At 32.9% G+C, this 25,062-nt stretch overlaps 3 protein-coding genes across 3 annotated transcripts; 2 read left to right on the forward strand and 1 right to left on the reverse strand.

Annotated features, from left to right (window-relative positions):
- Window positions 1-1,587: 1,587 nt before the first annotated feature.
- LOC128182175 (uncharacterized) lies at window positions 1,588-16,829 on the reverse strand. Its single transcript, XM_052850781.1, has 2 exons — window positions 16,724-16,829; window positions 1,588-3,171 (listed from the first exon to the last, which is right to left on the reverse strand). Exons 1-2 carry the CDS (start codon window positions 16,827-16,829, stop codon window positions 2,327-2,329), a joined length of 951 nt encoding a protein of 316 aa, XP_052706741.1. The 3' UTR covers window positions 1,588-2,326.
- A 4,293-nt stretch (window positions 16,830-21,122) lies between these two features.
- LOC128182176 (uncharacterized) lies at window positions 21,123-22,946 on the forward strand. Its single transcript, XM_052850782.1, has 4 exons — window positions 21,123-21,533; window positions 21,763-22,031; window positions 22,340-22,581; window positions 22,877-22,946. Exons 1-4 carry the CDS (start codon window positions 21,227-21,229, stop codon window positions 22,944-22,946), a joined length of 888 nt encoding a protein of 295 aa, XP_052706742.1. The 5' UTR covers window positions 21,123-21,226.
- LOC128181683 (uncharacterized) lies at window positions 22,054-24,834 on the forward strand. The gene is made up of 5 exons (XM_052850164.1): window positions 22,054-22,148; window positions 22,340-22,581; window positions 22,877-23,180; window positions 23,323-23,456; window positions 23,571-24,834. The coding sequence occupies exons 3-5, from the start codon at window positions 23,100-23,102 to the stop codon at window positions 24,163-24,165; spliced, it is 810 nt and encodes a 269-aa protein (XP_052706124.1). The 5' UTR covers window positions 22,054-22,148; window positions 22,340-22,581; window positions 22,877-23,099; the 3' UTR covers window positions 24,166-24,834.
- Window positions 24,835-25,062: the final 228 nt, after the last annotated feature.

The following is a 25,062-nucleotide window of genomic DNA, read 5'->3' on the forward strand; positions in this document are numbered from 1 at the left end:
ATTCAATACATATCAGTAGCTATAGTTGTCTAGGATCATGATTTGAATAAACTTGAATTTTCCCTACCACACAAGATTCAGCTTTTCTGGCTAAATGGTTTCTGAGAAGAAGATTTTTAAAGATTTACTCTATATATTCCTTTGTAAAAATTTTACCCCCCCCCCCCCATTGTGGCCCCACCCTACCCCTAAGGGTTATGATTTTCACAACTTATAATCTACAATACCTGAGAATGTTTACACATAAGTTTCAGCTTTTGTGGCCTAACGGTTTCTGAGAAGAAGTTTTTTTAAAGATTTACTCTATAATATCTTATGTGTAAATTAGACCCCCATAATGGCCCCATCGTACCCCCGGGGTCATGATTTTCACAACTTTAAATCTACACTACCTAAGGATGCTTCCACACAAGTTTGGGCTTTCCTGGCCAAAAGGTTCTTGAGAAGGAGATTTTTTTTAAAATTTCTCAAAATTTTCAATAATTCCTAATTATCTCCCCTTGTAAATGGCTTGGTCCTTAATTTTTACAACTTTGTATCCCCTTAGCCTAAGGATGCTTTGTTTTAAAGTATGGTTGAAATTGGCCCCGTGGTCCTTGAAACGATGTTGAAAATGTGAAAAGTTTACAGACGGACGGACAGACAAGACAGACAGACTTTCAGCTCAGATGAGCTAAAATGAACTCAATGTCGTTAGAAGTGTATGTTTTTAATGAAAAGGCATAATTTTACGTTTATTATCAAGATTAAAGAGTAAAAACAATGTTAATGAACAATGTATCCAAATATGCATGCATGTATATATTAAACATTCGATGATTCGCTCAACTATAAAGTTATGATGATACAGGCTTGTATGCTTAAAGTGCAAAAAGAAATAAAAACATTACAATGAACCGTTTAGATACTTTCTTAAGGCTGTAATAAACAGATTACGATCTAATTTTCAAGAAAAAATAATATTTATCACATTCTTACATCATGTATCACATATTAGACTCGATTAAAATGCAAAAGAGACTAAAAAAACACGAATAAAATTTGAATGATCACAACAATTATATCATTCTAAAACCTCAATTTCTATATACACGTAACTATATACATTGTACATGATATATGTAGGTATGAGTGAAGCTTAACACATCGTGTTTATACTGTGCTATCTCAGCACTTGATACATGTAGGTCTTTTTTCTAAAACAGTGAAAAAAATATATTTTACAAATAAAAATGAGAATAAAACCAACAGCAAATACATGTATCACTAAAAATGGAAACAAATATATATAGTTATATATTTATAAAAAAGTTTAAACAATTTAAAACATTTCTACGTATTCTTAGTAACGAAAACGGCAGAATGGTTACTCACACTTATGCCTATACCTTTTAAAAAAGAAAAGAAGGTGCATGGGTGAATATGTACGAGTAAATATATTTGTGGTAGAAAGATGGCATCACAGAATTTTAACATGAAATTTAGCAGAACCTTATTTTTATCCATTATGTATTTTTTGAACCAAACGTAATTCTTGGATAAAGAATTTTAAATTGAAAGAAAAACCCTTAAAAGACGTATCGTGGAAAACAATATTTGTAGTTCAAACTAACTGCATAACAAATGAAAGAAATTATACGTATAATCACTCTGTGTTATATCCTTATTTCTACAATGTATATTCTCTAGTGTCTTTGTCTGTGATAACACTACGAATCGATTTAAAGACCAATACAGTTCATCTAATATTTATTCGTACAATTGTTGAAAAGTATATAGATATCAGTAATAAGGATCATTCTTTGGATATAACGACGTGATCAAATACAGTCGGGTGTGAACAAATCTATCATAAAGTCATTTGTTCACCTCATACTAGTAACACTCAAAGAATGCATATGATTCCTTATTCCTTAAATTAAATAAGACAGAATGACATGCAACAAAAAAAAAACCAGTTAATATTTCAGGTCAAAGTTTTAGTGTGTTGTGCTGATAATTTGGTTTTCTTCTGTTTTTGATTTGTCGACTCCAGATATTCATGAACACCCTGAATTTATAGGCAGACCTATTCCAACATATTGACTAAAATAAAACCACTAACTTGTGCTATCCTCAAAATCATTATCCGTGAAAGGAAGAAAGGGTAGTTAAACCATATTTTAAAACTTCTCTATGAATTATGATGCTGCGTGATAAAAAGAAGAAGATTTTTCTGTATGTAAATTTTAAGGGGAAAAATCGGTTTCCGAAATATTGGAGATGGGGCAAGCGCCCCCTTCTCCCAACCCCCGTTGCTATGAATCTTTATGCTATTAAGTTCACTTTACTTTTCTGATGCTGTTATTGCTGTTGTTGTTTGTGTGTCATCAGAGGAAAAATTGTACACAAATATTGCACCATAGGTTCCTACATAGCACTTCCCTCTGTTGTCTATGCAGAGTCCTCTTGGTTCTCTCAAGTGTGCGGACATCTTTATTCCACGGATAAACGTTCCTTCTCTATTTACAATATGAATACACCTTGAACTAGAATCAACAATAAGAATATGTCCCCCACCATCCGTGCATATTCCGTAAGGAGTGAATCCGTTATTGTCAAAACCTTTGTACTTAAATCGCAATTTCTTATTGTTATCAACAACAATAACACGCCTATTATTGTCTGAAACACACAGGTCGCCATTGATGTTTTTTACCAAGTACGCAGGATACTGAAAAAAATTTCTATTTTCTGCTTCGTTTCTATGAATGTCATCCTCTTTCTTCCAATTCATGTTATAAATTGATATCTTTGCATCAATGTCTATAACTTTTCCGACATAAAATAATTTCTCTTTATCCGAGAAAAATATACTTATTGGTTCACATTTTCCAGTTTCTATTTCATATTTAGTCTTACCGTCTCTTTTAACAAACATTTTTTCATTATGACCCCAATAAATATGTTCTCCTTCCTTATCGACGGTCGCTAGAGTAAAATGTCCAGAAGAAGTGGAACAAGTTTCTATCCACTTTTTATTATTACCACTAGAATCAAAGAGTCCAAGTCTACCACGGTCATTGCTTGCCCAGATATCTTCTGTCTTACTCCATTGCAAATGTGAAATGTGACCCCTCATATTATGAGGTTTAATGTCATGATCTGGTTCAGCAACTTCTTTCGGTTTGTCTATAAAGAAAACAAGCACACACGTTATTTTTTGCTTGTTTGTTGAAAACGATAGTTTATGTCATTAGAACAGGATCTCTTGTCACATATTGAACTATAAGGATGCCGAGAGCTTCGGCGGTTATGACAGATTAAAAGGGTATATCATTTTACCTCTTTTCAGATGATGATCCAATATATACCAATAAAAGAATCTAAAACTTTTTACTGGGACAAATCCTAAATTTTATCAATTGACTGGAAGCCAATACATGTATCACTAAATAAGCTGAATAGAAAATACACTACAAAATGTATAACGTCAACAGTATGTTCATGTGTAGTATTTTAAAATTTGTTCAAACTATAATCCCCGGGAATCAGAATAGGGTCCGTTAACTGGTACCCAAAAAAGAAAACATACAAAAACTGTTTTTAATAAAAGAAAGTTGAATAGCAAGTTAGTGTTGTTTTCCCTTTCTTTCCACCTGGGGGTCTGAGGGGTCAACAGCCGGGGAAGAGGGTCCAAAACAAAAGTTTTGAAAAATCATAGCTATAATTTGTCAAATACTCAGTAGAAATTGAATTGAGAATTTTCAGGTTAAGAAACATCGTAATCGATTTGGTCACAAATGTCCCTGGCTTAGTAGCTAGCAGTGTAACAGAATCGAAATCTAAAGGAGAATTACAGTAAAATGATCATGGAGTATTCACCCAGCAAAACATTTCAATTCTTTATTTCTTTAAGCTTTACAGCTTATCAGTATAACATATGTATAACATGAGGTGGTAGTGTATTTACAGGAGAAATTGGGCACGTACAAATAATAACATTTACTGTTATATATACAGGTTGAGAAAACAAAACAAAAGACTACAATTATGCAATACAGTTGTCTCTTAATAAAATACTTTTAGAGATGAATTTGCCAAGATTACAGAGATCTTTAACTTTGTCAGTATTAAAAAGTTGAATAAATTTCAACATAGAAGGTTTTTTATAATAATATTCATTCATGTATAATCTGCGCAATGTTCTGTATAAAGGACACACAAATAAAAAATGGAATTCATCTTCAACACTAGTTTTGCAATGTGGACAAAATCTATTTTCTCTATTTGTGTTATTATATCTACCAGTTTGTGACGATAGTCGTAATTTAGTTATATATTTCTGTATTTCTCTAATATAATGGGAATAGATTTTCTTAGATAGTATTGAAGATGTATACCATCGATAAGCTATTTGTAAAAAGAACATTTTTTTAAATTTTCAACATTTGCAAAAATATCTTGTTTTGCCTGATCAAAAATTCTTTGTTTTACAAGTTGTAAAATACCATTGTTTATTTTTGGTTAGTCCATATATATATATAAATATATATATATATATATATAAAACCCGAGGTCAATGACAATTTTCTTTACATCGAAAACCCAGTTTTTATAACCGTGTTCTTCACAATTAATATACATAACTTCGTAGCAATGTCTAATTATACAATTGTCACTAATTAAGACATTTTCCCAAAACAGGAATTGACTGCTAATTCTGTTGCTGAGAATATCGGTGCTGACCGTAATTTTAAATTGTACAATTTGTCATGTAAGTTTTATTAATTTCATATGAAATTAAGAAAATAGAGAGTTTTGACAGGTGGTACCAATTCTCGAATAGAAACTTACATCAAGTCATACTCAAATGGACATCCCCGTGTATATATGTTTCTGTTTTTGTTTTCTTTGACTTTTATCCTCTCTCTCTTTTCTGTTTTTTTTCTCCGATGTCAAGTGGCAATAGGGTAATATAGTTTTTCTTTTCTTCTTTGTGTGTGTGTGTGTGTGTGTGTGTGTCCATTATCAGCTCGTCAGCAAAATTACAAGAAAACCCTCTAATAAATATTCATCAAACATTGTACACTTCTTTGGCATGGTAAAAGGACAAACTCTAATGATTTCCAAGTCAATTGATTCAATATGTTTTAAATTATCGTAAAAAAGCGAAGTTAAAACATGAATTTATGTACGACTTGACAATAGACATTTCCGGTAATTTTTATGTACGACTTTAACATTTTTGTTTAAGTAAATCGCTACCGTATGCAGTTCAAATCAACAACTTGATATTTTGGGAATTAATCTAGTAAAGGTAAAAAAAACTTAAACGCCTTGTAGTATTGGAGGGTTAGAAGATTGCCTATAGGTAAAAGTTGAGGCGGACAAGAAATTAAAGTCATCCGATTGACATCGAAACAAGCAGTCGACTTTCGGACAAATTTTCCTGTATTACTAACAAAAGAACTAGTCCAAAATTCAGAGGAGACTTTAACAGATACGCACATTTATCACACGAAGATTGTTTCACATTAATAATAGCTGCATATCTACTACTATGGGTTGACATACCAAGCAACTACTAGAATTGTCAATCAGAGCAGACCACAGATCGCTAGATCTTCAGCTACGTTTCATAATATATACGGATCATTTATATATGCTTATATAAAAATAAATGTCACTTATGATGAATCTAAATTATCTAAATTTAAAGCATGTGTACATGTCTTGAGTTTCTGCTAGGAATAGGAAAACTGTGCAACCACGTACATTTACCCCCCCCCCCCCCCCCCATTTATACACCACAGAGTTTGTGGATTAGGATAAAATATATATAATATTATGAATTCAAAGTGGTTTTTAGAAATAATTGTCTCATATTTATTTTGATCTGAAAAATTTACATGTATTTTCTGAAATAATTAATTTCCCCCTACAACAAGTCATGTCGCGAAGGGATGCTCAGCTTTGCAGTGCCCTTATTTTAATTTTTTCTTGGATGTTTCATTTTACTTAGCTTAATAAATGATAACAGAAATGAAAAGTTGACTTTAAATTCAATAACACAAAATTAGTAAAAATCAAGTAAGTAGATAACTCTTACGCAGAATGCATACGCCTGCCGAGAAAATCTATACGCCTGCCGTTTATCTGATGGATAATATCTGTTTTTTCTTTTTTGGATATTTTATGTTTCCCAACGAAATACATGATCAAAGGAATAAAAGGTTACTTTCTATTCAATGTTTAATGTAAAATATTAGTAAAAATGTACAAAGTCTGTAAAGAAGACGAAGAGTTAAATTTAATCATTTATCCATGTCTTATCATTTTATTTCTTGAAAAACTTGAGCTTTTCACATAGTTATCGTTATATTGTATCGCTGTTTTCATACCGTTATTTTTTTGTTACAATTTAATACTTAAATATATGATATACAAATGTATTACAGACTCTAAACAGGGACGAATATACTGTTATATACATGACTTATGCATGTCTCTTCTCGAATTTTAAGATTATTGATGGTCTCTAATTTTTGCACGTATTTTATGTACGTATGATCAAAATATTTTATGTCATATATTCATTAGATCTAAAAGTGATGTCTGCAATAAGAATGAAAGTATATTTGAATATATAAAAAACATGTATAATGCACAATTATACTAAGTCTAGAAATACGTTTGGGATTTTTTTCAGTAACTGTGGAGTCAAACTGTGAATAGTGTGTTGGGTGTACATGTGAATACAAAATTCAAGGCATGTAGTGTAAATTAATATTTACACCAACTCAATCAATTCAAAAGATGCAATTCGACAATATTATTTCTTAAGAGGAGTGGACTGGCATGACCTTTATTCATGTATGAAACTATATCATGTAATCTCTAAAACGAACAGACTAACGTACTTGTGTAAGCATTCCAGATTTTATAAATATTTATGCTTCTAAATTATTAATTTTAGTAAATGTATATGGGGAAAGGTTAGACGTTTTTTAGAAATTGCAGAAACATTTTCGTACACGATTAGTTCTGTACAACAGCTGACAATGCTTGTAACTGTTTACATCTTGAAAAACTTTTTCATCTCAAGACTTTCACTGCCTAGTTCACCAAACTATATCTAAGATTGTAAAATTTTACATTGCATGATATCAATGTAGCGGATAATTATTCCATTCAAGGGAAAGGAGGGGGGGGGGGGGGGGGCTATCAGTTTGAAAATTTAAAAAAATACTGTCTTCTTCTATCAAGAAAGTCTAACATAGACTGAATCATACACTACTATAGACTTTTGAAACCCAATACATGCTTAACCTTTCCAGTGGTGACTTATTCTGATCATAGAAAAAAAGCAAGGTTATAGACCTATTACCAAATCAAAGCAGAACTCTGTAGTTTTATTCAAATTTGTTTATCAACACAGATAATATACCGGTATAATTATTGCAGCTAAATGTTCTGTATATGCTTTATTTTGAGGTTATCAGTATTAAGTTCGTTTATTTAACCAAGCTTTTGAAAAATGTGACCGGGTTAAAATTTATGACTTTTGGTCTCAATTTTTAATGGAGAAAAAGGCACACCGGTTCAATGATTAAAAGGTTGTAAAGTGATTCAAATCATGTCAACATTCTTGGTTACACGCCTGGACTGTTTTGTAAGTAATAATGAATGATACTTTCCCATACAAAATAAATTTTGTTTTTCTGTATTTTATAAGCTTCTCGAAAATAGTAACACATATGTTTAAATGTTTACTGTTATGAATGGACTATATATACGTTTTATGAAGAGGCTTAAGAACTGATGGCTTATAAATCAGAATAGTTTTTGATTAAGTGCTTGTACAATATATATATATATATATATATATATATATATATATATATATATATATATATATATATATATATATATATATATATATATATATATATAAAAAAGCACTAAAAATAACCAACGACACGAACAATAAAGTAAAATATTGTCAAATTTTCGGGACAACCCGTCCCTTCTTCAGGACAACAAAATAAAAACTACATAAGAAAGAAGAAAAACATCTACAAAACTAGCACTAAACTAAACTAAATAATATATAAAAACTAGATAATGTTTAAACACCGGATCAAAACGTGGCAGCTACATCTTTATATTTAAGAATTCGAGCCCGAGAAAGAAAAATCCCGTCCGACGCAGCGGACGGTCTGTGAAGAAGTGCTGAAAGATAACGCGAACGAATTAACTTGCTAATTGGGGGTTGCTGTTAATTAAGTTGTACTAGTAAGATAATTCGTAGTGAAAGTTTGTAGGGAAGATTGGCCCTGTAAAAGACCACATAAATAATCATGAATGTAAAAACTAATGGAAGTGAAATAAAGCAAAAGAACAAAACCGATTAAGGAAATAGCTAATAATTTGAATAAATAACATGATTAATAGTTTGTACATGGACCGAAAAAGATGAAGATGGTAATATTGCTACGAAAACAAATCAGTACTTAGTTGATGTTCATTTTGGTGAAGTCACTTAATTTGTTAATGCCGTCAGGGCGGAATGACTTCAGTCTATGCATCCAAAATTTTTCTTTGTTTTTTCTCTCCGCATCTGTCCAGTTAGGGTTGTGATCAATGACCAAAACCATCATGTCCTCCCATTTGTGATCATCTAAATTAAAATGTTCCCCGACGGGTTCTTTAATTTTCTTAGTTTTGATGGTGGAAAAGGCGCATCAATAATCATCGTTCCACCATCAAAACTAAGAAAATTAAAGAACCCGTCGGGGAACATTTTAATTTAGATGATCACAAATGGGAGGACATGATGGTTTTGGTCATTGATCACAACCCTAACTGGACAGATGCGGAGAGAAAAAACAAAGAAAAATTTTGGATGCATAGACTGAAGTCATTCCGCCCTGACGGCATTAACAAATTAAGTGACTTCACCAAAATGAACATCAACTAAGTACTGATTTGTTTTCGTAGCAATATTACCATCTTCATCTTTTTCGGTCCATGTACAAACTATTAATCATGTTATTTATTCAAATTATTAGCTATTTCCTTAATCGGTTTTGTTCTTTTGCTTTATTTCACTTCCATTAGTTTTTACATTCATGATTATTTATGTGGTCTTTTACAGGGCCAATCTTCCCTACAAACTTTCACTACGAATTATCTTACTAGTACAACTTAATTAACAGCAACCCCCAATTAGCAAGTTAATTCGTTCGCGTTATCTTTCAGCACTTCTTCACAGACCGTCCGCTGCGTCGGACGGGATTTTTCTTTCTCGGGCTCGAATTCTTAAATATAAAGATGTAGCTGCCACGTTTTGATCCGGTGTTTAAACATTATCTAGTTTTTATATATTATTTAGTTTAGTTTAGTGCTAGTTTTGTAGATGTTTTTCTTCTTTCTTATGTAGTTTTTATTTTGTTGTCCTGAAGAAGGGACGGGTTGTCCCGAAAATTTGACAATATTTTACTTTATTGTTCGTGTCGTTGGTTATTTTTAGTGCTTTTTTATATCTCATCTTATAACCTTGTATCTTTTGATCCGACACTTTAGATAACGAGTGTTGTTGGTTTGCTAGTGCTTCTTATATATATATATATATATATATATATATATATATATATATATATATATATATATAATGATAAAGTGGTATTCCTCTCCAATTTTATAGATATATGTAAAAAAAAAATATAAATAAGAGTCAGAAATCTGATAATCCTTCTATAGCGACCTTGCTTTATCAACTGGAATAATAAAAGTGGACTACAAGGTTTTAATAGTCCTTTTGGGTTCATAATTAGGTGTAATTTCATTGATTATACACAGTATCTTAATAAAACATACTTAGGTAGATTGACTCTTTTATAACTATTTTCCCCACTCAACTTAAACATGAGAGAGAGAGAGAGAGAGAGGGGGGGGGGGGCTTGTGAACAAGGTGTGCTTCTTCCAATATACAGGTAGGTAAAGGTCTATTGTTTCTTTAGAGACAAAAAACCGTTCAATTCACACAGAATACACAAGAAACTAACATGTGTATACGGTGCCGTGTATACACTTGTATCAGTAGAGCAACGATCACTAGTTATCTTTGAACATGTATCCCCAACCTGATTCGCCCAAAATACATGTGTATGATAGTAAAGAAAATAATGAGTAACTTATATTGTTATCAGTTCATGATTTGTAATAAAATGAGATAAAAATACATTAATCTGTATCTGTACATGTTCAGATTGTGGTCCCGTTTTCCTATTTACAAAACACAGAGTGTAACCGTTTAAGACATAGTGAAGTGGATGATATTGTAGGTCGTATGAAAAACATTCGCACAAATTATATACATTGAAGAATCAATAATAATTACGAATGCATGCATTATTCTTTATTTTTTTATCAGTACCTTTCATGACCTACGATTAATTATGGTCAGTATGGTTGATTAAAATTGTCGGGTAAACATTTTACAATCATTAAGTTCAAAGACAACCGATCTGCATAGATTATTGTCTTCATTTATGACTCAGAAAATTTTTACTCAAATATGAAAGCAATTAAACTGAAGAAACACCACGTTTAGATGTCGAACACGCATTTAGAATGTTAATTTTTCACGCTTACCAACTCGCTACAGTTTTCTCTATATTTTTATTGAAAAATACATGTACTATAACAGGTTCAACTACATTTATTAGTATTTTTTCTCTTGGTGTTTGAATTGTTTTTACCGTTAATGAGGAGAGAAAGTAAGAGAGGGCAGTGGATGGAAAAGAGGAGAAAGAAAGAGGAAGTGAAAGAAGGAAGGGAGAGAGACAAAGAAAGAGGGAGAGAGACAGAGATGCTAGAAAACAGCTTGATATTTGCTTTAACACGCAAACAACTATATAAGGAATAAGGAATCATTCTTTGAGTATTATGAGATGATAATTTTGATCGGGGCGTGATCAAATCCGATAAAGCCCGAAGGGCTTTATGATAGATTTGATCAAGCCCCGACCGAAATATTCAAAGAATGATTCCTTATTAAAAATATTTATATAATTTTATGCCATCGTACGATTAAATATTTAAATATAAATAAACAAACCCAGCTGGCGCCTCAATTTGGCGTCATTTGTATTATGGGTTATATAGTACAAAATCGATACGTAGTGTTATCACAGGCAAAGACACTGGAAAATGTAAATATATACATATATTTACATTATCCAAAAGTTTTTAAGATCTGTGTACAAACATAGAATTGTGAGCAAATCTCTGTATCTTGCTTATAATTTGAAGCTTAACACTCAAATATGGTTAGTAAATAGAAATTGAAAACAATTAAATACAAGAAACATTCACTATAACAAATAAAGAACACAATTTATTTTTTCGAAATGAATCATATATATATACATGTATATACCTACATATTTCCGTCAGCGATATCAAACTCTATTTAAACTGAATAATCTCGAGAAAATGCCGAGCATCGCAACAAAACCAATTGCATTAATCTACCATTACGCAAAAGATAATGCCGATCGAATTACCGATAGAATGAATTGTATTTTAGTACTTTTTGATACATCAGATTTTGCTTAATTTACGCAGGTAAACAGTTAACTGTTTGATTTACCGAAGTCTCTGTTTGATTTGATACGTAAAAATCACGAAATACAGATGATAGTTCCCAGGTTACAAATCAATAATAATGAAAACGAAACGAAAATCAGAACAAGCTAACACCAACGTCATGTGTGAAAACCGTCAACGCATTGAAATATTTAGCCTCAATTTACTTCACAAAATCGGCAACAATATATTTTGCGTGTTTCAAAAATTTTCTTTCATACGCGAACTGTTGCACAACAAGCAAATTCATCATAGTCAGATCGACCCTTTTTCGTATAATGTCATGGCGGCTTTAAACAAAGAACCTCGTTTTAGAAGTATGGAATACGAGTCTTGGTGAAATGGGTATACAGACCCGGGCCGTGGCAAAATAAAAGCCAAGGCAGATCGACAATCGTCAATTCTAAATACGCATTATTTTGCAGCAATATTTACAGCGAATTCAAATATACTGGTCCATCAAATATCCTGAAATTTTAATGAGATTGGCAGATTAATACCTGCCAATCTTTGTTTTGCCCAGACCAAGTACATGTCTTGGCTACCTATTTTACCGGATGCCGAATCCGAAGCTATTAAACTGATTGAAACACGCCTTTCCTTTATTATTATTTTCGTAATAACTCAGATTTGAAACAGAATTAGCCCATAATTTTTGCAATTTATATTTTACTTCCCATAAGGATAATTTATGCTAAACTACGTTGAATTGGAATCAGTAGTTCTTGAGAAGAAGATTTTTAAAAATGCACCCCCCTTTTTCTACAGTTTCAAGGTTTTCTCCGCTTTGAATACAGATCGGACTTTTATATTTATATTCGCCCTCCCATAAGGATGCTTTGTGCCAAATTTGGTTGAAATTGGGTAAGCGGTTTTGGAGAAGAAGTTCAAAATGTAAAAAGTTTACAGACGGACGACGGACAAAATTTGATCAGAATAGCTCACTTGAGCTTTCAGCTCAGGTGAGCTAAAAACTGTAGATACTCAGATTATGAAAACAACTGGCAAACAATTTGTGAGAAATTATAACAAGTGTTATGACATCTGTGATTGCTTAAACTATTTTTTTTTTATCTATATTGACTTGTGAACATATATATTGATACATGTACCCCCCCCCCCTTTTCTATTGTATTTTTCTATCTTCTTCTTTATCTCCCTTTTTCTCTTTTCATTTACTGCTATCATTTAATTTTTTTTGGCAAGAAAAACACGTTTTTCACACTATACAGATAATCCATTTTCTTTATATTAATAAGATATTACAATATGTAGAATCTTGAAATGTATGTAATATGTCTAAAATATATATGTATGTGGATTTACGTGTAAACAAAAAAAAAATGAATAAAAAAAATTACTATCAACCGAATGTATATCAGGTACACTCTGTGTTGGGTATTTGCGAAATCACTTCGGGTAAGTACGCCTTTTAAACGAATGACCAAATTATACTACTTATTTTTAATACTCAAAATCTTAAAGATATAAATGAAATTATACCCCGGACCTTTAATGTTAGGTGGACCTTTTCTTATATGGGTTGGAACTTGGACCCTTTCAATTATGTTAACATTAAAGGTCCGGACGGACTATTTAATTTTGTTATACTTTCATGTTAAAAACTGAAATCTGATTGGTTAATAATAGTTCATAATCTGTTCTTTTACCCTCAGCGTTAGCAACGCACTTAGCAACGGGTAACATTATAAATTGTTACATGCGCGAAAATTATGCGCGTACGGTTCGCTGTAGAATTCACGTTATTCCTATATAAAAGCAGAAAAGAAAGTGGGCGCATTAGATGTAAATTCGGCAGGAACCTGGGCACATAGGAATAGTAAAATTTCATTGATTATTTCTGCCTATTTATTAGACTATAATCGTTATTTGGTTCCTTTACGGTAAGGAAATTGATAGAAAAATGTTTGAAATGCAGTTAGTTTTATCAAAACATGGGTCTGAATATAGCAACACGAGGCGATTTACGCAAAATCCTACTTCTTTACAGCTATTTTTAAATGATTTTATTGTTTCTGGGTCTTCTCTCCACAAATTTAAAACGTGTAAAGATTATATATTTCAACATAGAATGTGTTGCTTGTTAAAAATAGATGGAGAGATGACCCAGAAATGACCAAATATGTACTTTTTATATATTTTTAGGATGAAAATAAACTAAGTTATGAGATATGAAAATTTCTTGTTAAATAATTCTTTATATCATTACTTTATGAAGTCTCCCATGGCACAGTGGATTCGTGTCGGCTTTATGAAACTCGGCCTATTGGTGTTTTGGGTTCGAATCCTGCTGGTATTTTCTTTTACCAATATTTTTTCTTCTATTTTTTAATTGAATTTACAATTAGGTTTTTGAAAATACTTCATTGGCTTTTTTAGCTATGGTATACCGTTTTCGAAAGTTTAACACAACTTCTAAATGATTGTCTGTTTCCGAATTTAAAGGCGTTTACCTCTTTGTTTTCTGACACGTATACATGTAAACAATGGTTTCACCGGAAAAGTATGGGTGTTGTGTTTGTAAAAGACAACTTAAAGGAAAAAGAAAGCGGCCAGTTAGTGTTAATGTAATAATTCCGGATATTTTAGGTTCGGCCCAGACCGGGTTTTTCTTTTAGTTCCTTTGTTTATGTCACGTGATACAAGGGTATAAATACGACAGTGAATCAGTTGTCGGCTGCTTAATTGGAAATCAGCCGCAGAGAGAGGAAGTTGGAGAAGTTTAATAAAAGGTATTGTGTCAATACAGAGCTTGCCCGTTCGTAACGGTGTTAAGTGTTTTTGATAGGCCATAGAGAGGTTGTCCTCTTGGTACTGTAGGCATTGCAGTCATTTTGGCTTGTCAGTCTTTCACAGTAGGCTTTCCTCGGAGAGGCTAGCCATGGTTCCTTTCTCTAATGGCTGATCAGACTGTCGTCCAGGCCGTTGTGCCCACTGTCCGTCCTGAATAAGGCAGCCTACAGTGTGCACAGTGGTTGAAGGGCTACCACATATACTGTCCGTCCTGAATAAGGGAGCCTACAGTATATGCGGTAATCTGAGGACGGTCTTTCATTTTAGCTGAGTGGTTGACCTCAGTGGATTGTCACTGTGGGTGTGTACTGTCCGACCTGAACAAGGCAGCACCAGTACATCACACACAGTGTCAATTATATATATTTATTATACCCCTTGTTTTGTTTGTAAATATTCTAGATTCCCTGAAATTACTTGTTGATTATCAACCTAAGTAAGGTTAGGCTATACCAATCATTTTTTGACAATCAATAGAAAATCATTATATTATAAGACTTTGTTAGTGTACACCCAAAACCCTGGAAAAGACCAGGCACGAACCCTTCCCCTGGCAGTACAAGTAGCTCGGTACGTTACATTAACATTGCAAAGGTTCTTCGAACGAGAGGTATTGAAACTACAAAAGTAAGCACCATATGTGACTCATGTAGACTTTCAGTCAAAAATACTTTGTCCTCTTATCTCGTTTTAAAATATATCTCGAATACCAATACAGGGTAGTCCAAATGAAAATAACATCAGTTTGCCAATTGTGACAGCTGGAAAGTGTAATAAAAGCTGCATTATTTGTAGAAAAACGGGCTCCCTGAAATGCATTCCCAGAAAAGCAAGAATGGACATCTTTATTAATTTTGGTATTCTTGTACCACTTGGTGCCCGATGCTGCCCTCTCCATCTAACCGGCAATTTCATTAAACCATCAACACATGTTCATACATCAATGTTCAGAAAAACGTCCACTGCTTTAAACTCTATTGAAATTGTGTCGTTATTTAATGATTTAAGAAAAGTTGCATCTACATCTCAGAGTCGCCGGATGTCATTTGATAACCACTTGCTATCTGATGAAGATTACAAAACCTTGTTAGAAGTGTCAATAGATCAATTTATCGACCTCAATCAACATGTCACATCAATGCGTAACACAAAAGAAAGAACAATAAGAAACGCAATTGGCATTTTCCTGTTTAAAATGAAATGTGGATTGTCTAACGCCCTTATTGCCACTCTTTTTGGGTTTAGAAGTCGTCGACAAGTAGCGCGTATAATTCAACAGACGCGGACAGCACTAGTACGTGACTTTGTTCCTTAGCACTTGGGGTTCAGTCATTTGTCACGTGACACAATTGTGAATGACCACACGACGGACATTGCAAAACAGTTTTTTAGTGATCCAATATCTGACACAGTTATCCTTGTTATGGATGGTACATACGTGTTCATTCAGAAAAGCTCAGCATATCGTTTTCAAAGGCTATCATACTCCATGCATAAGAACAGACCCCTTGTAAAACCGTTTGTTATAACCTCTACTGATGGCTATATAGTTGATGTCATGGGCCCCTACCTATCTAATGGCAAAAATAATGATGCCTTCATTATCAAGCATATAATCACGTCAAATTCTGGTAACATCATCGAATTCCTCAAAGATGACGATGTTTTGATAGTAGATCGCGGTTTCAGGGATGCTATTCCCTTCTTAAATGAACTGGGTTTTAAAACACACATGCCTGTATTTCTTCAAAAGTCAGCACAGTACAAACGAAGCAAATATGACACGTTTTGTCACCAAAGTGCGTTGGGTGGTTGAGGCTGCCAATGGCCGGATCAAAAATAGAAGTTTTTAGACAATGTTGTTTGCAACAGTCAAATTCCACATATCAGAGACTTTGTTCGAATTGTTTGTGCAATAATCAACAAATATAGACCTCCTTTAAAAAAAGATGATCAGGATGATGATGACATTGCACGACAAATGAGAATCGCAGCATTACCCAAAATAAATTCCCTTCAGGATAGGATAAATAAAAATCCAAAGTTAAAATTCCGAGAGAAATAAAAAAAACTGGCTCACTATTGAACCCAAGGATGCTTTACCAGATTTTCCTATTTATACTGAAGACCGATTGCGTCTGCTAACATTTGGGGTCTATCAGCTCAAACAAAGGAAAAAGTATACTGACGAACATCTTGGAGACGGGGACTATAAAATTGATGTATCCTGCGAGGAAGCTGGTTTATTGCATGCCAGAATACAGTCTAGACATACCTCTAGAAAACTTTATAATATATGGATTGAGTTCAGCAGGGAGGATGTGACAGGATTGTTCTGTGAGTGTAAAGGAGGATCTAGAACAGTCGGTTGTTGTGCCCATATCTGCTCTGTCATATGGTACCTTTCCTTTGCTCGACACCAAAACTACACGGCAACCCCTGACATGTACACGCCATCTCTATGCGAGCGGCCGATATTGTATTGGAGACTAATTCTGGAGAGGAATCTCAGTAAAATGTTGATGTTCACGAGTTTTAATTATTTTGTTGATATAAAATTGTTGTTTCAACATGTCATTTTGATTTCTGCTAAATACATATTATATTCTGTTCCTATACTAGTATATTAATGTAATCTACACTAATAAACTAACTATTTATCGATTTACCCCTAATTATCATGTTCAAAAATAGTTTCAAATTTTAAAATAGTCGTGCTTCCAGAAAAGTAATACCTTACAATATTTTAGTAATCAATTTTTGTACAAGCCTGTAGCGCTTTGAGGTTATAGACATTTAAATCCCAGTTGATTCGTGTCAATGAATCCTGCAAACTTACTATCTTGAGCGCCCACTTTCTTTTCTTAAAAATTAAGGCATTCAGTATAACAAAATAAATAGTGCCTGTTTGGGAGGATAACCGTCAACCGACGCGAAGCGGAGGTTGACAATGGTTTTCGAGGGGTGTCAATTTCAACTGTTACCCTCCCAAACAGGCACTATTTATATAAAACGACACTGGTCGACCGAGTCTAGCGAGCGGCTGATGTAAATATTGCTTCTCACCAAATATGAAAATCGACGGTATCTAAAACATAATTTGATTGTAATCACATTTATGTATTGTTATTGTGGTACAAAACATTATATAATATGAGTCTGACAATAATGCAACTGACGAGTGTTTGACTTAAAAATTTTACCTGTCAAAAGGGACATGATTTCACAGTTGTTCACCACTGAAAGGAATAAGAAAGATCAATGCAATATAACAAATAATTTTGGATCAAAAATATTGCTTGGCAATGTTCGAGAAAACGTAGGCAGAAACTTCGAATTCAATCCGAATCAATTATGACAATTATGACAGTACTTCACAACATTAACTCAGTAATAAGTTAAAATATCGAACTGTTGACTCTCAGGTGAAAGAGACCTCTTCTTTTTAATTCATATAAAACAAGAAAAGCATTAAACTATCTGTAGCTGTTCTCAAGGAATATTTAAGCAACAAAAGGCCTTTCATTATGAAGCATAATACTTTTTTCCAATTAGTTTAAAAATGACTGATTAAATTCTTTTACTAAATGATTTCTCGAGATTATATGAAATGGTGAGGAATGACCTCAGTGAACTTTTGATTTGAACATATTTTATTGTGTGTGTGTGTGTATATATATATATATATATATATATATATATATATATATATATATATATATATATATATATATATATATATATATATGATAAGAGTTAAATTTGGCCCCCATAATTCACCATTTGTTTCGGGTACAAAAAATGTAATGTTATGATTTAGAAGAGTTGATATAAAATATATTTTTCACTTATTTGTTTGATTTATTTGCACTCACTTGCAGTATATGACGTCAGAAGTGACGCTATTTCTATAATTCAATCAATATCAGTCGAAATTGACATTTTTTTTATCTTTTTACGAATGGGAAATATAGAGCGCATGCTTGAACCAGGACAAATTTTTTCAATTATTAGTCTTGGCTAGATACATCTCTGATTAAAATATTTTGTTGGTTCAAGCATGCGCTTTAGTTTCCTGAAAGAAAAACTTCTTGAAAACAAGCTTTTTTATGCTAAAATGCAAAAATGGCGGGAAAGGGTTATCTTTACAATGCCATATTTCTAAATTGTGGGCACTTGAATCAAAATGAACATTAAGTTAAAACATCACATATATATCTGTACAAAGAAAACAAAGAATTACAGTAAAATAATGATATTCCTTTTAGGGGGCTATTTTAGGCCCATAATATATATAGTCCTTTATGTAAAAGAGACATCGGAGATGAATTTCACTATATTTTGTGTTGCACTGTGTTGAAAAATTAAAGAGAAAAGTATATACCAAAATGTTATCATTTTATATCAAATATTGTTAAATTTAACGAGCTTTTTTTCTCAAACAATGTGAGCTTATTAAGCAAGTTATGTAAATTCATAAGTATTGTTAACGAGAAGGCTAAACCTTCTGGTGATTGATTCCTATTTATTTATTTAACCGGGTACGTTAGTTATAGCGAACCGGCCCTATGAAATGCTTCAAAAATAAAGAGAGATGATTTAAATAATCCATATATGGTTTTAAAGTTCATGATCTTAGGGACAAGTATGCGAAAATATTTGGGCGGATCGTAGCCCTATCATCAAGATATATAATACCCAAACCTATCCGGGATCCGGAAAACACTAACTTTTTCTGATTTTTCACATTGTTTTTCAAAAATTTGATATGGTCACAAGCATCGGCCAAGACAATGAATTAAACAAAAATGCGTTGACTTAAATGCAAACAATTGATACTGGTTTTATTCCGGCCGAAGGCTGTGGCCACTTTGAATTTTGAAATTTTGTGTCATCAGTCGTCTGCTTACTTTGACGTTTGCGAATCATGGCGAACAGAGTAAGGCAATTCAACGATGCAAAAGGAATATTCTGAGGACAAGCGATTCAACTTTAAGGTATGTATTAATTACAAGGAATCTAGATAACACACAACATGACACAAATAATGAATTTTAGAAAATTCCTTGCTACACAATGATTTTATTCATTTTTTATAGCCTAATCCGTCACGATCGACTTTGAAACTATAAAACAGAATCAAATGCACACACACGCATTTATGTCGTAAAAACTCAGATAGTGAGTTGTAAAAACACATTCTTTAAATGTTACTAAGGTTAATAAATCATGAAAATGCATTTAATACAAATAAATAGTTGCTTTTAATGCTGTACCCGTAGTCTAAAAATAGAACTGTTTACATTGACAACTACAGGGGCATTCAAAATTGTCTTCCGTGATTTGCGCATTTTTTCGGTTTTGTTGAACACAATTAAAAATAAGTTGAAGTTTTTACATTTTGAAATTCGTCATGAGAGCATCAACCGTTTCCTTTTGAATGCTAGAATATGCAAGAATTGTAAACATAATACATATTTCAAACATATAGGCCTAATTATTTTTTTAAAAGGTGAAATAAATGAATCTCTAGCTCAGGTCTCAACACTGACTAAACCTATTAAAACATGTAATTGTTTCCTAGATATAAATAAATAATGTATGTGAGTTTATTAAGTAAAAGATGACAAATTAAAAAAAATAATCATATACCATGATGTTTAATATTTTTGAAAAAAAATAGACTGGTGGTTTTTTTTTCCCTTTCAAATCAGGCACGTAGCATCGTTTTTGAAAGTGGGGGGGGCCAGACTCATCCAAAAAATCTTGACAAGCAAAAAAAAACAAAAAGGAAATTATGATTTTATGACTTTCCCAAAATCTTCAAAATCCTAATCCGTGGGGGGGGGGGGGGGGGGGGGGGGGGCAAGGTATATAACTTCAATTTCAATCTTAATATCCTTATTTTCATATTAATTTTTTACATGCTCCCAAAAAAGTGGGGGGGGGGGCCAACTCCATGTTAATTACATTATTTATATGTAAATTTTAAAAAAATTAGTTGCTGCGAGAAAAAGTGGGGGGGGGGGGGCAGGCCCCCCCTGCCCCCCCCCCCCCCCCCCCCCCCGATGCTACGTGCCTGCAAATGCATGTATAAAGAGAAGCTATCACAGTAGGCTAAAACTAATTGTACTGTAGACATGTATATATAATCCACTGTATTTTATTAAGATTGAATAAAAACTAGGTTGTTTATATATCTGATAAAAAATCTGTAATCTTTTAAAACTGTATTTAATTAAATTATTTAAAATTAACTTTAACATATTTACCGTACACAATCACAAAAAAACACAGCATAATATATTATATATATGTGATCACCTCTTTCATCTCATTGTTCATTTCTTTATTCAATTGAGGATGTGTTTTATGACTATGATGAATTCATTAACAGGTAATTAAATTAAAATCTATAAATTAATTGCAGATCAATAAAATTATAATTTTAATACATGTATTTCAAATGATGTAAATAATATGCTAATTTTAAAACCAAATAAAAAATAATTATTTATGATGATCAAGAATGTCAATACAAACAAGAGAGAGAGAGAGAGAGAGAGAGAGAGAGAGAGAGAGAGAGAGAGAGAGATGTAACATTCAAATCAGATACCAATGGTTTTAATTTTAAATAAATGCATAATTTTGTTTTCTTTAAAGATTATCTGGTAGTGGTCCTAAGAATTATCCTTGTACACTCTGCAAGAAGCGAACAAAGCCAGATGAAAGGAGACCAGTGAATAAAGACACCAGGAAAATTCTACGAAAATGTTTTATGATAGACTGTGCAGATGGCGTTTTATGCAGAAAATGTCGACACAAGTGTGGTAATTTAAAACCAACATCATCTCGTACAGAGAAGTCATGTGTCCCACCCTGTGCAACTCCCATACAGAGTCCTTTGGGAAAAAGTACTGTTGTGAGCATGAAGAGTCCACCCTCTGTTACTTTGCCTTTACAAAGCACAGCAAATACACATGCCTACTGTGTATTGTGTAGAAGACCTGGTCCCAAACTTGTTGTGGTTCCTGCACAGACCAGGTTCACTTTTTTCCTAGAGCAGAACATTTTGATATCTTCAGGTACCAATTATTTTTTTCCTTTAAGCTTATAAAATTAAAAAGAGAATTAGCTTTTAAAAATCTGTAACTAGTACATTCATGCTTGTCGTGGTACATTTATATACATGTATTTACTGTAGTTTTTTATGATTAAGTTTATAATAAATCAATGTAACAAATGCAGATTAAATGAGCATTTTGACTATACGGTAATTTTGTAAACCTAATTTTAAACTCTTCATTTTAACAGGTGCTCGTTGTTGTCCAGCCCACATTGTAAATGACACCATCAACACAGAGTCAATAGAAAATCTGGTTCCACCCAAAGATACAAGTTTTGTCAACAGGACGACTATCATGGAACTTGTAGAACAACTTAGAGAAGAGGCCCTACAAAGAGGATCCAAGAGAATAGATTTCGATGACCCTTCATCATTGTCAGACAGGGACTATCTCACTTTGACTGGGCTTAGGAAGTGCGACTTTGATGACTTGCTATTGCATGTTCAATCGGCAGATGTAAGACCATCAAAGACAAGAACTGTGAGAACTTGCTTAGCAATTTTTCTGACCAAAATGAAGACAGCAATGGACAATAACATGCTGGGAGTTTTGTTCAACATGTCAAAACCTCAGGTTGGTGAAAAGCTTATTACAATTAAACAGGCAATTGATAAATATATTTGAATGAAGAGAATCAGAAGTGATTCATATGTCAGGTTATACTGGTATGCAAGTTTTTTAGGATTTTAGGAGTATATTTCATGTATTTTTACTAGTTGGAATTCAGGAAATATATACCTCAATATTCATGTTTCTTCACTCAGATAAGGCGAGCTGTATCTTCTATAAGACAAGTCCTGTCCAACAAGTTTGTCCCAAACCACTTGGGTTTCAAACACATCACCAGAGATGCTGTGATAAGTGAGCACACAAGACCTCTTGCTAAGGAACTTTTTTCTCCCACCATCAACCAAGCCATACTGGTCCTTGATGGAACATACATATATGTTCAAAAAAGTTCACAGTTTTCCTTTCAAAGGCGGTCATATAGTATGCAGAAACAAAGGTAAAAAACTAAAGATAGAATAAGTATTGACTAGTATTGTATCAATTTTGTTTTTAACATATTAATTAAGTTAGATCAGGGAGAAAATATTTGTGCAATCTCAGCACAAAAATGTTTATACATGTATAACATGCTACACATTTACTGTTAAACAAATATTACATGTACCAGTCATATATGATGGAAAAAATATTTGATCTTTTGAATCATGTAATACAATATAATCCTAATTAAGTCATTATCACAAATATTTAGTAGTAGATATTACTAATGACTTGAAATATTTATTAAACAGACATCTGTTGAAACCAATGATGATTGTCACCACCACGGGGTACATTGTTTCTGCCATAGGACCATATTAAGCTGATGGCAGAAATTCTGATGCCAAAATCCTCAACCATATCATTGGTACAGACACGGAAGAAATCAAAACGTGGCTCCAAGAGGATGACATTTTGATAGTGGACAGGGGCTTCAGAGACTCAGCAGGTGTATTAGCTGATCTCGGTATCCAGATGGAGATGCCGTCCTTTTTACAAAAAGGACATAAGCAACACAAAACTGAAGATGCCAATAGTTCTCGGTTGATTACAAAGGTACATTCATATACACATATTAATTGTGTTTGGTCATTGAAAATTAAACATTATATACATGCACATATATATCTTATGTACATTGTAATGTATTGGTAAATGTATGGAATGATAAAGTTTTTCTTAACCATGATGATTACAGATAAGATGGGTAGTGGAATCCGTAAATGCAAGAATTAAGACATGGCGCTACTTGGCAAGACAGCTCCCGAATTCTCAAATTCCATATGTTGGGGAATATGTACGAATCATCAGTGCTCTCTGCAACAAATACAGGTGCTCATCAAGCATATTTGTAATCTATCTATATAGTTACAAAACCAACAATATCCTGAACATGTAATCTTTAGGTACTACAAAAAATCTTACTGAATTGGAATTTTATTGTAGGCCACCTCTTAGCAGTGGAGATGAAGAGAATGACTTGCAGACAGCTGCAAAGATGCGTCACCTCTCTACACAGACTAATCTGCTGCAGACTGAGGTAGAATCAAATAATTTGCAGAAGAAACGATATGTCTGGAGAAGGATCGATGACGAGAACATTGATGTCTCCGACTTTCCCCGATATACAGAAGAGGAAATCCGGGAACTAACTCTTGGAGTTTACCAAGTTAAGTTGGCGAAACATTACACCCAGGAACACATGAGCCAAGAAGGGTATGAACTTTGGGTCGATCATCACCAACCAGGTCTCCTTGCTGTTAAGATCCAAAGTAGGTATACATCAAGCAAATCCTACCTATGCTGGATTAGATTTGAAGAGGGAGCAGTGACTTTGTGGTATTGTTGTTGCAAATCAGGCGCAAGAGTAGTTGGAATGTGTGCACACATTGCCAGTGTTATATGGTATTTGTCTTTTGCCAGACACTCCTGCGTAAATCTTGAACTAAGCAAGAACTGGTTGGACTCTGTATGTGATGCAGCCATTATTCCTGAGGTTGTTGATGAAAGTGACAGTGCGTCTGAAGCCACGGAGGAATGACATTGAATGTATCTAGTTGTATACTGGGGTATTTTTGCAATTCAAGTGTGTTTATTATTTGTTTATTCATGTCCAGATTTGTTCACTTGGTGCTTTTTTAAAACCCTGGAACTTGATGCCACCTTGTTTAAGATGCAAGTATATGTCCTAAAATTCATTTTTACATAATTATGTGAATTTGTATACATGTGTATTATGCTCTCATCTGTTATTCACTTTTTAAAACATTTATAAATTATAATTGTGTAAATTAATGTACATATAGAATACATTACTGCTACTCTAAATAGATTCAAACATTTAACTTTAAGTTAAACTTAATTTATTTTGTCAGATTAAAGATTAAAAAGCTTGCATCGTAAATACGTGTACATGTAGGACATGTATAAGTTATAATGCCATTAATGATGTAGTTTTTAATTATTTCTTTTTTAAATACTGTTTATTTTGAGGGCTTCACAAACAATATGTCATTTATATCATTGCCTTTCACCTGACATTTATCAAGCAATCCTTCATAACTTGTTATTAATGGCCATACTAGGGAAAATGTGCTTGTATTACCATATAGATCTGTTGTTGAATTTCTAGTGCAAAAAGGTCAAATCTAATGCAGAGATGGATTATGTGTTTGTTCTTATTATCTTTAATTGTGAATAAACCTCTTTACAAACATATATATGTACTTTAATTACATTTCGTTCTGAGTTTTTGGTAAAATTAATGAGGAAAAATGTGCCATGTTAATGAATCCATTGCAAAAATGATGATGGGGTATGTACATAGATATCGTCACTTTGGAGTGCCGTATTTTCAAAAGTAGTAATAGCTATATATTAGTTTAAATATTTTTAGAACTAGCTTTCCATAGACATTATTTTTGCCAGTTCTTATGAG

This window comes from Crassostrea angulata, chromosome 4 (assembly GCF_025612915.1).
Source record: "Crassostrea angulata isolate pt1a10 chromosome 4, ASM2561291v2, whole genome shotgun sequence".
Taxonomy (NCBI): domain Eukaryota; kingdom Metazoa; phylum Mollusca; class Bivalvia; order Ostreida; family Ostreidae; genus Magallana; species Magallana angulata.